Source organism: Podarcis tiliguerta (assembly GCF_965153285.1).
Source record: "Podarcis tiliguerta genome assembly, chromosome: 6".
In the NCBI taxonomy this organism is placed as follows: domain Eukaryota; kingdom Metazoa; phylum Chordata; class Lepidosauria; order Squamata; family Lacertidae; genus Podarcis; species Podarcis tiliguerta.
The window spans coordinates 86,470,901-86,483,885 of NC_139539.1; the positions used below are offsets into that span (position 1 = coordinate 86,470,901).

The following is a 12,985-nucleotide window of genomic DNA, read 5'->3' on the forward strand; positions in this document are numbered from 1 at the left end:
GGTATGCCCGACGGAGAGCCTCAAGGTCCATAAATAGCAACACCCTAGTGGTCCCGGGCCCTAAGGAAGTTAGATTGGCTTCAACCAGAGCCAGGGCCTTTTCAACACTGGCCCCTGCCTGGTGGAACGCTCTGCCTCACGAGACCAGGGCCCTGCAGGATCTGATTTCTTTCCGCAGGGCCTGTAAGACAGAGTTGTTCCGCCTGGCCTTTGTCTTGGAGCCAATCTGATTCCCTCCCTCCCTCTCTTTCTTTTTTCCTTTCCTTCTTCTCCTGCGATGAAGCTACATTTTAATATTTTAATGTTTCAATATTTTAATGTTGTATTTTAATTTTGTTTTTAAGTTGTAATCATTCAACTTGTTTTTATTATTGCTTGTAAGCCGCTCTGAGCCCGGCCTTGGCTGGGGAGGGTGGGGTATAAATAAAAATTATTATTATTATTATTATTATTATTATTAACCTACCTAAAACGTTTGTTGCAAGAATGAAACAAAGAGGAAGTTCTTGGAAGATGAAGGTTGTTGGTGAATGAATTAATGAATGAATAGGGTTTTTTGTGGGAGGGGGGAGCTTGTTGCTACTATTGATATTTTTTTCCATCTTTATTTGAGAACGTATTCTGATTTATGCTGAAATTGTTGAATTCTGTTGTGTACTTTTTGACATATTATTGTTTATGACATCTTTTATTGTGTTTGTAATTATGTATTTTTTCATGTTGTAATCCACCATGAGCATGATTGGAATGCTCAAAAGACGGCGTACAAATTAAATGATATATGATGTATGATGATGTAAGTATTTAGGGCGGCATTCAACATCGCACTAATGAGATTTTTCTGTCATTGCAAACATTTCACCCCTCTCTTCCTGCAGGGTTCTCCTGACCCTCCTGAACAAATTTGGAAAAGGCACAGGGGGGGAGGATAAGAGGGAAAGTCCCACTGCAAGACTTTTGTGCTGGCTTCCGTAAGCACAACTTAGTTAAATCTAGCCCACTGTAATTAAAATGTTCTCTTAACAATACATCCCACGTATAAGGAGGAGAATTTCATCTGGTCAACATTTTTAAGCAAATGGACTTGATTTAGATGAATCAGAACATGATAATCATTTGTATTAAAATGTATCCAGATCTTACAAATTTGGCTCAAAAAAGGACCGATTTTTTTAAAAATAAATAAATGTTATTTTTAGGACAAAAAATGTTTAGAGATGCATGAAAAACAAAACCCCAGAAAGACAAAGAGCACAAGTTAATGACCACTGTGACTTTCCTTTTCTTACCAGCAAGTAAGTCTGGAGTTATCATAGTGATGTCACAGTTCACAGGTCACTAAGATGCTGAGTCTCAGCAACACCCAATGCCCTTTTCACCAAAGCTGCCTTTAAAGTATCAATTTAGCACATGCTAAAAGAACATCACAGTCCATCATGATGGGTGAGGTACCTGGACAGCAGGAAGCCTTGGACCCATTTTTCAGCATCATAACTAGGTAGGACTGCAATAATTCCATCTTATGGGCAGAGATCCCTTTTATATTCATTTTTACCAACAACTCAGGGCGGCTTACAGACTAAAACAAGGAAAGTTAAAAACACAGAGGAATAGAAACCCCATCATTTTTTAAAAATATTATTATTAGAATCAAAAATAGCTTTATTTGCACCAGCCACCAGCCATAGCAATAAAATAAAATGTACTGAAGACATAGGTAAAAATTTAATTATAGAAAATACATTTTGGGGGTTTACATCAATAATCAAATAATATATATTATTATTATTAATGACTGTTTGATTGATTGATACCCCGCTTCCCCCCACCCCCCGCTGAGGGACTCAACAAGAAAAGTTAAAAACACAGAAAAATAGAAACCCCAACATTAAAAAAGCAACAACGACGCATTAACTGAATTAAAATTCAGTCTCTCACAGAGAGACATATAGGAACAGATTCCGAAACTGACAGAACTCAACCGCCTCAGAGCACTTCGCCCCGCCCCCTCGTGACGCCGCGCGCGCCTGCGCAGTTCGGAGGCCGCGCCTGCGCCTGCGCCTCTCTGCCCTCAGCCCTCCGCCTGCCGCCTCTCCATCCCTCGCTCTCTCCGTCTCCCTGGCAACGGCGCCTTCCCCGCCCCCTCTGCCCCCCGATGTCCGCCGGCGACGGGCGCCCCGCGCAGCCCCCCTCGCGCTTCAGCACCGCGGCCGCCGCCATGCAGGGGGAGGACGCCCGGTACCTCAAGAGGTAGAGCGCCTCAGGGCCTGGTGCTGAGGGAGCGGCAGTGAAATGGCCCCACCTCCCCCCCGCCGGCCGAGCATCCTCCCCTTCTCTCCCCTCACCTCCCCTCAGATGTCAACGAGTTGGGGGGGCGCCGGTGAGGGGGTCGCGGAGAGGTTTGGGGTAGGGGGGCTGTGGGGCGGGAGATGGTGGGAGGTGGAGAAAAAGCCGGGGGGGGGGGAGAGAAGATGGCGGCGTGTTTGGGGAGAAGGTGAGGGTCCTTGGGGTGGGGGGAGAAGGTGAGGGTGGGTTTGGGGACAAGGTGAGGGTCCTTGAGGTGGGTGGAGAAGGTGAGGGTCCTTGGGGTGGGGAGGGGGGAGAAGGTGAGGGTGGGTTTGGGGACAAGGTGGGGGTCCTTGGGGTGGGGTGAGTGGAGAAGGTGAGGGTCCTTGGGGTGGGGAGGGGGGAGAAGGTGAGGGTCCTTGAGGTGGGGTGGGGGGAGAAGGTGAGGGTCCTTGGGGTGGAGGGAGAAGGTGAGGGTGGGTTTGGGGACAAGGTGAGGGTCCTTGAGGTAGGGTGGGTGGAGAAGGTGAGGGTCCTTGGGGTGGGGTGGGTGGAGAAGGTGAGGGTCCTTGAGGTGGGGTGGGGGGAGAAGGTGAGGGTCCTTGTGGTGGAGGGAGAAAGTGAGGGTGGGTTTGGGGACAAGGTGAGGGTCCTTGAGGTGGGGTGGGGGGAGAAGGTGAGGGTCCTTGAGGTGGGGTGGGGGGAGAAGGTGAGGGTCCTTGGGGAGGGGGGAGAAGGTGAGGGTGGGTTTGGGGACAAGGTGAGGGTCCTTGAGGTGGGGTGGGGGGAGAAGGTGACGGTCCTTGGGGTGGGGAGGGGGGAGAAGGTGAGGGTCCTTGAGGTGGGGTGGGGGGAGAAGGTGAGGGTCCTTGGGGTGGGGTGGCGGGTTGAAGTTGGCGGTGGGTTTGGGGACAAGGTGAGGGTCCTTGGGGTGGGGTGGGGGGAGAAGGTGAGGGCCGTTGAAGTGGAGGTGAGAACTTAGTGGGATTGAGGAAGCTGCCTCAGGTTGAGTCAGACCATTGGCTCATCTTGCTCCGAATCAGGTCCCCCCCCCATGAAGTGTTGGATGGAACACAACTCCCATCATCCTTAGCCAACTTCTTCTTTGGCGATCCGCCGTAGTCGAGTAAGATTGTCTTCCACATGGTTTTAAAAGTCAGTCTGTAAAAGACTCTGGAGGCCAATTCTGGATCCACACATCCTTCCACAGTGGGGACATTGGTTTCCAGGGGGGAGTTGATCACAGTGGGGGTTCGAGCGTCTTCACAGCCCATGACACCTTTGGTAAAGGCTGTTCTCCAATTGGGGCCCTCGCAGGCTTGTGTTCCCCAGTTGTTGGTGTTTCTACTACATTTTGTTAGATTTGCCTTGAGAGCATCTTTAAACCTCTTTTGTTGACCACTGCCATTACGCTTTCCATTTTTAAGTTCGGAATGGAGTAGTTGCTTAGGAAGACGATAATCAGGCATCTGAACAACATGAACAATCCAATGAAGTTGATGTTGAAGAATCATTGCTTCAACACTCTGGGCAGCTTCCAGCACATATATAAAAACAGGTGTCTTCTAGAAGTTGGGTAGTAACTGATAAGACTTCTACAGGATTGGCTAGTAACTGATAAGACTTCTACAGGATGGGGTATTAGTGTGTGAAAGGAGTCCGGATCCAATGATCCCCAGGCATACATCTGCAGATGGTGAGAGATGTCTGGCACCCAGACATCTTCACTTGGTCGCAAGTGGTCAAAAGCTAAGTGTAAAATGCTAACACCTTGCTAATTTCGAACATTGGCCAGCGGGGGGATTGGACCTCAGGGGACCATCTGCTCACAAGGCACATATTCTCTTCCACTGAGCGATAGGTGAGAGAGCTTGACAATGTCACAGGAAAGCGCTTTTGGAAGCTTTTGCACTGCTTCATGGCAAGAAGAAAGCAGACAGTTCAAGGGCATCTTTCTAAGGCATGATACTTAGCAGAATAAACTTTAAATGTGAGGGCACTTTTCAGTGGCTGCTAACATTCATGTCTCTGAATGTTAGTTCCTGGGGAACAAGCAACGGGAGGGCTGTGACCTTCATTCCCTGTTTGTGAGACTTCTTTCTGATCACTGTTGGGTTTTGCAGCAGTCTAGCAGTATTTGATATATTTTTATGATCTTGTGGCTTGATAGTACATCTGGTAGATGGAAGGCCAAGTAGTGTGCTCAGCTTTATTTCCTCATCCGTTACTGTGACAAATAATAGGTGCTGATTGCTATCTGAAGTGCCATCCATGGATACTCTGAGACAGCTGCTTGAAATAGCATCTCCTGTATCAGTGGTTCCCAAACAACCCATCCATGAAAATTGCTGAGGGTTTTGGTGGACCACAGTGCTTTTTCTGCCTGTTGTAGCAACTGAAATGTGTTGGGCTAGATGACACACTGGAGCACGTCAGTGGAGCTCAGGGATGATGAATGATGCAAATATGGCCTGGAACTGGTAGATACTGCTTTCCTAGAAACATCTGCATTTGCTAGCTCTCCATTTGTCAAAATGGGAATAGTAGTAACTGCCTCAGCTGACTATTCCAAGAATAAACAAAACAGACTAAAGTACATTTTGCACTAAAAGTTCTGTGTAGGTAACAAAAAATTCTATTTACCTGAAAAGGAGAATTGTATCTTCTTGTTTTGGTGATGGGAAGCGGTAATTGGCTCTGTCATTCTTATTGTTCTAGGATCAGATGTTTTTCCTTATGGCTTTTTCATTAGAAATGGTTTTAATAGTAGTTAGTTGTATCCCACATTTCAAGAGCAAAACATGACAGTAAGGCTTTGTACTGAGAGACAAAGCCAAGAAGTATTATCCAAATGAAGAGAACAAAAAGGAACATATACTTTGGCCAAAGAAATACAAGCAAGTCAATAAGGGATGCTAAAAAGAAAAAAAGGACTTTAGGAGCATATTGCTTAAAACATAAAAGACCAATAACAAACCAGTCTTTAAAGAAATACAATAGTAGCAGGAGACCACCTAAGGAGGGCGGTAGGACCTTTGAATGTCAAGAGGGTCAAATATAAGTTGAACTTATTGTATCAAATATATGTTTTTCTTATCACCCAGCATAATTGCTACACATAATTTTTCTTACTTAACAGGAAGGTAAAAGGGGGAAATATAGATGTACATCCATCAGAAAAGGCACTTATTGTTCACTATGAAGTGGAAGCTACCATCCTTGGGGAGATGGGAGATCCTATGCTGGGAGAGCGAAAGGAGTGTCAAAAAATGTAAGTTTATAGTATTCAGAAGTTCTTGTTAAAATACCTTTGATGTCTAGCTTTTTTCATTTTTAAAGTTTCAAAAAGTTTAAATCAGGAAATTTTAGATAACCTAAATCAGTTGAGACTTGATTGAGCATATAGTAAACCATATCAACTCTACATAATATATAAAGAAATGGGAGTAGCGTTATTGGTTTGGTTTGGCTTTTGTTTATTTTTATTATGTATTTTGTGTTCTCATTTTGTATTTTAATGTTGTGAACCACCCTGTGATCTTCGCATGAAGGGTGGTAGACAAATTTAATAATAATAATGTCAAAAAGATTTTCAAAAGCCAAATATTTCAGGAAAAAACAAAAAGCATAATATTCTAAGCCAAAATGGTGGGGGAGAGCTGGAAAGTCCTTGTGGCTCGCTAGGAGACCCTCCCCTGAGCCCAAAGAGGATACCAATGATCCAAAAGTCCAGAAAAAAAGACTCCAAGGGCTCCAAAATGGCATGTGGGAGCTCTTGCTCTCCTGTGCTACCCTGCTCAACAGCTGGGGGGGGGGACTGTATGTACTGCAGTGGGCTCCCCACAGAATGCAACCCCCATGTAAGTGGGGAGTCACCTGATTATGAGATCTGCATCAGCTAAGAGTGAAAAATCTTGGATTATATTTTACAGCATCCGACTGAAGAGTCTCAATGCAAACACAGACATTTCTTCCCTGGCTCGGAAGGTGGTGGAGGAATGCAAGCTTATTCACCCCTCCAAACTAGCAGAGGTAGAACAGTTGCTGTATTACCTGCAGAACCGCAGGGACACCTCATCGGCAAAAGGTGGGCAAAACAAGATTAAATGCAGACTTTGAAACAGTCTGTGGTGTAGGCACCTCTCACTTTTACCTGTTTATTGAGGGAAGAGCAGTGGTGAAGGCAGCCTCTCTTTCCACCAGATAAACAACTTTCTGGGGAAAACATAACCAGCCAAGTAGAAGAACACTAAAATATGAATACGTTTTCATTAATCAAGCAATATCACTGGCATTTTTGTTGTTGAAAATTCTTTCCCAAATGTGCATTTAGTGAGATAGAGAAAGATGCCGCATGATGCTTTCAATCAACTCTGATCAGTGTTGTTTTTTTTGGGGGGGGGTGTAGAGGGAAGCTAGAAGGAAAGTCTTTAAGGTTGGGATCCTAGAAGGTTGCATTAAATTATAGCCCCCTGCAATGTCCTATTTACAGAGTATTTTACCCATGATTCCCAAGCTCAGCAATGGCCCCCACTAACAAAAATCCTGGCTGCACCCATGCTGCCTTTCTGTTGTTGTTGTTTAGTCGTTCAGTCGTGTCCGACTCTTCGTGACCCCATGGACCAGTCTTCCACTGCCACCCGCAGTTTGGTCAGATTCATGTTTGTAGCTTCGAGAACACTGTCTAACCATCTCGTCCTCTGTCGTCCTCTTCTCCTTGTGCCCTCCATCTTTCCCAACATCAGGGTCTTTTCCAGTGAGTCTTCTCTTCTCATGAGGTGGCCAAAGTATTGGAGCCTCAGCTTCACGATCTGTCCTTCCAGTGAGCACTCAGGGCTGATTTCCTTAAGAATGGATGTGTTTGATCTTCTTGCAGTCCATGGGACTCTCAAGAGTCTCCTCCAGCACCATAATTCAAAAGCGTCAATTCTTCGGCGATCAGCCTTCTTTATGGTCCAGCTCTCACTTCCATACATCACTACTGGGAAAACCATAGCTTTTACTATACGGACCTTTGTTGGCAAGGTGATGTCTCTACTTTTTAAAATGCTATCTAGGTTTGCCATTGCTTTCCTCCCAAGAAGCAGGCGTCTCTTAATTTCGTGGCTGCTGTCACCATCTGCAGTGATCATGGAGCCCAAGAAAGTAAAATCTCTCACTGCCTCCATTTCCTCCCCTTCTATTTGCCAGGAGGTGATGGGACCAGTGGCCATGATCTTCGTTTTTTTGATGTTGAGCTTCAGACCATATTTTGTGCTCTCCTCTTTCACCCTCAATAAAAGGTTTTTTAATTCCTCCTCACTTTCTGCCATCAAGGTTGTGTCATCTGCATATCTGAGGTTGTTGATATTTCTTCCAGCAATCTTAATTCCGGCTAGGGATTCATCCAGCCCAGCCTTTCGCATGATGAATTCTGCATATAAGTTAAATAAGCAGGTAGACAAAATACAGCCTTGTCGTACTCCTTTCCCAATTTTGAACCAATCAGTTGTTCCATATCCAGTTCTAACTGTAGCTTCTTGTCCCACATAGAGATTTCTCAGGAGACAGATGAGGTGATCAGGCACTCCCATTTCTTTAAGAACTTGCCATAGTTTGCTGTGGTCGACACAGTCGAAGGCTTTTGCATAGTCAATGAAGCAGAAGTAGATGTCTTTCTGGAACTCTCTAGCTTTCTCCATAACCCTGCGCATGTTTGCAATTTGGTCTCTGGTTCCCCTGCCTCTTCTAAATCCAGCTTGCACTTCTGGGAGTTCTCGGTCCACATACTGCTTGAGCCTTCCTTGAAGAATTTTAAGCATAACCTTGCTAGCGTGTGAAATGAGTGCAATTGTGCGGTAGTTGGAGCATTCTTTAGCACTGCCCTTCTTTGGGATTGGGATGTAGACTGACCTTCTCCAATCTTGGGATTGGGATGTAGACTGACCTTCTCCAATCTGGAGCAGGAACCGGCAAGCCACTCCAGTATCCCTGCCAAGAAAACTCCATGGACAAAGACAACAGGCTGCCTTTCTAATGGAAAATAATAACAAGTATAAAGTTATTTACTAGTAACTACTTCTCAAAATTAAATACAGTTTCTCATAATGTCAAAATCAACATCGTGACATAACATATTAAAATGTAGCTTATTCAGTTAACCACCAAGTCCAGTATGTACAAAATGCAATTCCTATTTTGTCAGTCCCGTAGTATATTCATTTCTTCATCTTCTCTTGTATATTTCTATGTGATGGAGATTACCATGGAATAGCCTTCTAAGTGTCTAATGATGATGATAAGGTTGGTAGACATAAGAAACTGGCACTGGTAGATGCTGGCACAGGCAGACGAGACAAGAATTCCTGGATATTCCCCTGTTTCGCCCCAAGGGGCTTCATCATTCATTCATTTTCAATTGGTTTTGCGTAATATAGGCGTTCTAGTGGTTTTGCCTTTCTAATGGCAGCTGCTCCTCTGGAATGACATTCTTTAGGTTGCGATGAGCTGCTGCTAGGAGGGATAGTGTCCCCTTAGGATAAGCAGTTTGTGTGCTCTTTTTTTTAGTGCGTAACCTAAGTGGTAATCTGTGATAATGGACTAGACTGATACCCTGACCTCAAAATACGTCTACCTAGAAATGAGTAAACTATGGATTTCAATGGAACTTCCCCAAGCATGCATAGGCCTTTGGCATGTATGAGTACCACTGACCCAGCACTTTTCAGTTCTCCTCCAGATCCTTTTTTGAGCTGAACATAAAGAGACGGTTTAAAATAAAGCGAGAATGTTAAAGGAGCCTTTATTGCCATGACCCTGTTTTCTTTCCATAGAAAAGAAGGAAAAATCCAATAAGCCAAAAGACCCACCACCTTTTGAAGGGATGGAGGTAGGCATTGTTAAAGTTAGCGGATTTTAAATACTGTATAGTTAAACTTTTCTGTCATCTCATTGACTTGTTTGGAATGAATTCATCTATTCTAGACGAAGTTTAAAAATTACTGAAAGATGCAGTAGTACATGATAATAATGTACTTCATAACCATTTTGTAAAATTGCAAAATAGTGAATTCCTTCCTTGAAGGGGTTTTAAGCTGAGGTTGGATGGCCATTTGTCATGGATGCTTTACTTGAAATTCCTGCGTTGCAGGGGGTTGGGCTTGATGACCCTCAGGGTCCCTTCCAATTCTACGATTCTGTGATTCTATAGTGCACTTTGTTGTTGTTGTTTTAAAAAATTCAAACAATGTTTGATATAATTTTATGCTGCTTAACTACTGTGTTTAATGATACGTAAACTGACACTTTACAAAATAAAATGATTAATTTGGGTAGCACATTCATGTTCATAATGGCTATCTTCCCCACCCCTGAAGTTTTCATTCATACTTATCTCTCAGTGTCTCATTTCAAACCTGTTTATACAAGATTTCATTCCTCACTAGCTACTTATACAAATTATCCTTTAAATGCAGTGGGGCTACTTATATGAAAAATAAGGAATGAATTTAAGTACTTGCAATTTGTTTCCTGGCATGTCTGCAGTAGTTTTCTTTTGCTCTGCTTGATATTTTCAGATTGATGAAGTAGCCAATATCAATGACATGGACGAATACATTGAACTACTTTATGAAGATATTCCTGATAAAGTGCGTGGCTCTGCACTCATTCTGCAGCTGGCCAGAAATCCTGATAATCTGGAAGAACTTCTGCTTAATGGTAATTTTAGGCTTATTTCTAACTTTCAGCTTGTGAAGGGAATTTTGCCTCAGTAAATGGAGCAGGCTTAGTAGTCAGATTTTCATTTAAGCTTTTCAGATAAGTACCAGCCAAAGGCCCTGGCATCATCCAGAGAAGGAAAACAAAAACCAGAACAGCATACATATGTAGTAAAACCATGATCAAATCCACCAAAACTACTTATTGCACAGAATAAAAAGTAATTCTAAAAAAAAATATGCAAATTAGTCCTCAGAGTCCCCTTTGCAATTGACCACTAGCCCATTCAGTTCTTTCTTCCTAATCTTCCTAGCCTGTGCTTTTTTCAGGGGGACGCATACCCCTGAACATTTTGTGAATCTAAGTTTGGCCTCATTGAGGGGCAGTATTTCAATATGAGTAGGAAAATGAGAGTACCCCTAAACATTTTTTAAGAAAAACAGCACTGTTCCTAGCTGCTAGGGCATAGACAGACACTATAAGTCACAGAGTCCTCAGTATCACTCAGCAGCCATTTCACCCTCTCCGCCCTGGTTAGACTTAGTAGTCTTTATGCATGTTTGTTAGGTTTATCTTAATTACTTATTTTTTAATATGCATATGCATCACTCTGCCTCACAGTTACTTGAACCAGGAATTTTTCAGCCACTGGTTTGCTAAACTATGATCCCTTGAGACACAGAATTCTAACTTCTAGCAGTGAGAAGCTGAAGTGGAAGCTCTTTAGACAGTGACTGTCTTGTTCTAGTGTTGGCGTCTTTTGCTTTGATTTCTGGCTCCTCTTCTTTATACCTCTCCATCTTTGCTCCTTGCTATTTTTCATCTTTATCATTTTTAATTTAAAAAAAATAATTAAATTTTTATAGCGCCCTAATACCCATAGATCTCAGGACAATTCACAACATAAAATTACACAAAATACATGAGAACAAAGACAACCCTGTAATGTCCCCTTCCACAACACATTTAAAAGGGCATTGGATGTCAGTCAGCCAAAGGCAAGGTTAAAGAGGAACGTCTTCACCTGGTACCTAAAGGTGTATAATGAAAGCGCCATGCGAACCTCCCTAGGGAGAGCATTCCACAAATGAGGAGCCATTGTGGAAAAGGCCTGTTCTTGTGTTGCCACCCTCCAGACCTCTTCTGGAGGAGGCACACAAAGAAGGGCCTCAGAGGATCATCTCAGGTTGCAGCTAGGTTCATATGGAGAGAGGCGGTCCTTGAGGTCCTGAGCCATTTCAGGCTTTATAGGTCAAAACCAGCACTTTGAATTGGGACCAGAAACTAATTGGTAGCCAGTGCAGTCAGGCCAGGATCGGTGCAATAGGCTCAAAGCACCTTGCCCAGTTGAGCAATCTGGCTGCTGAATTCTGCACTCACTGAAGTTTCTGAGCTGTCTTCAGAGGCAGCCTTGATATGCTTCAGAGGCACCTGGAGTACTGTGTCCAGTTCTGGGCACCACAGTTCAAGAAGGACACTGACAAACTGGAATGTGTCCAGAGGAGGGCAACCAAAATGGGCAAAGGCCTGGAAACAATGCCTTATGAGGAACGGCTAAGGGAGCTGGGCATGTTTAGCCTGGAGAAGAGGAGGTTAAGGGGTGATATGATAGCCATGTTCAAATATATAAAAGGATGTCACATAGAGGAGGGAGAAAGGTTGTTTTCTGCTGCTCCAGAGAAGCGGACGAGGAGCAATGGATCCAAACTACAAGAAAGAAGATTCCACCTAAACATTAGGAAGAACTTCCTGACAGTAAGAGCTGTTCGACAGTGGAATTTGCTGCCAAGGAGTGTGGTGGAGTCTCCTTCTTTGGAGGTCTTTAAGCAGAGGCTTGACAACCATATGTCAGGAGTGCTCTGATGGTGTTTCCTGCTTGGCAGGGGGTTGGACTCGATGGCCCTTGTGGTCTCTTCCAACTCTATGATTCTATGATTCTATATAACACATTGCAGTAATCTAAGTTAGAGGTTGGTTCTCATTCCTGCTTTCTGCACGTAACGCAAACTTGCTTGCCGTTTTTGTGTGCCTAGATAGCATATTGTAAAGCAAGTTCTAGAGGTATCATGAATTGAAGAGGCAACTCTAAAGTAACATGGCAGGATATATTTTGTGGCTAAGTGCATGTTTCAGATGGTCTTAGGGGGCAAGAATGTTTGCTTCCTGATGCAATGTAATCCGCAGCTGAGACTGATCATACTCTCCCCCTTCTTTAGAAACGGCACTGGGTGCTTTGGCCAGAGTTCTACGAGAGGACTGGAAACAAAGTGTAGAACTTGCTACTAATATCATTTATATTTTCTTCTGCTTCTCTAGGTATGTCACATAATTTATAATGTATATGAATGTTTTCTGAAAATTTAATATATATATTTTAAATGAGGATGCTGAAGCACAGAGTAGAACCTCTCTATCGTTGCAACATCACTGATCTGTTTTTGTATGTGTTAGACTGGCAATAGAAGTTTTGTTTCAAAGCCAATCACCCTGGTCTGATTTTTTTTATTGGTATTTTTCATAATGTAGTTTTTCTCAGTTTCATGGACTTATCACACACTACAAGATTGGGGCTCTCTGCATGAACATCATTGATCATGAATTGAAGAGGCATGAGCTGTGGCAAGAAGAACTCACGAAGAAGAAGAAAGCCGATATCCTTTCTGTAATTTTATCTTAGCCTTCACCTTAGCTTAGTTATCTGTAGTAGACAAGTGGGACTGCAACACAGTATTGTAGCATTTAGTGCTCCTGTTCAGAGTTCCAGCCAGTTAACCTCCTTCCCTTAAAAAATCCAGTCACTACTGTGTGTTCACTAAGAATGGTCAGTCTCCATTGGAGTATTTTGGGGTCCCCTCTTAGGGTTCCTCCCCTAAAGTTCTGCAGGCCAGGTATTACTTCTCTTTAAGACTGGATAGTGTCATTTTGACTACATAAGGATGCACACCGATGGGATGAGCTCACTGTTGATTATAGGGCTGAGACAGCAAATTGCCTTAGACTA

General features: G+C 43.6%; 1 protein-coding gene across 2 annotated transcripts in view; it reads left to right on the forward strand.

Annotated features, from left to right (window-relative positions):
- The first annotated feature begins 1,363 nt into the window (after window positions 1–1,363).
- The window catches only part of KIFAP3 (kinesin associated protein 3), a 70,587-nt gene continuing 58,965 nt past the window's right edge, over window positions 1,364–12,985 (forward strand). Inside the window, exons 1-7 of one of the 2 annotated variants that reach the window (XM_083445293.1) lie at window positions 1,364–1,498; window positions 5,426–5,557; window positions 6,219–6,373; window positions 9,099–9,154; window positions 9,843–9,984; window positions 12,201–12,300; window positions 12,511–12,635. In XM_083445293.1, the coding sequence (XP_083301419.1) occupies window positions 1,437–1,498; window positions 5,426–5,557; window positions 6,219–6,373; window positions 9,099–9,154; window positions 9,843–9,984; window positions 12,201–12,300; window positions 12,511–12,635 (772 nt within the window). In that variant the 5' untranslated portion in view covers window positions 1,364–1,436. Of the gene's footprint in view, window positions 1,499–2,039; window positions 2,251–5,425; window positions 5,558–6,218; window positions 6,374–9,098; window positions 9,155–9,842; window positions 9,985–12,200; window positions 12,301–12,510; window positions 12,636–12,985 lie in introns of those variants that run through there. The other variant, XM_083445292.1, reaches the window with a different exon arrangement.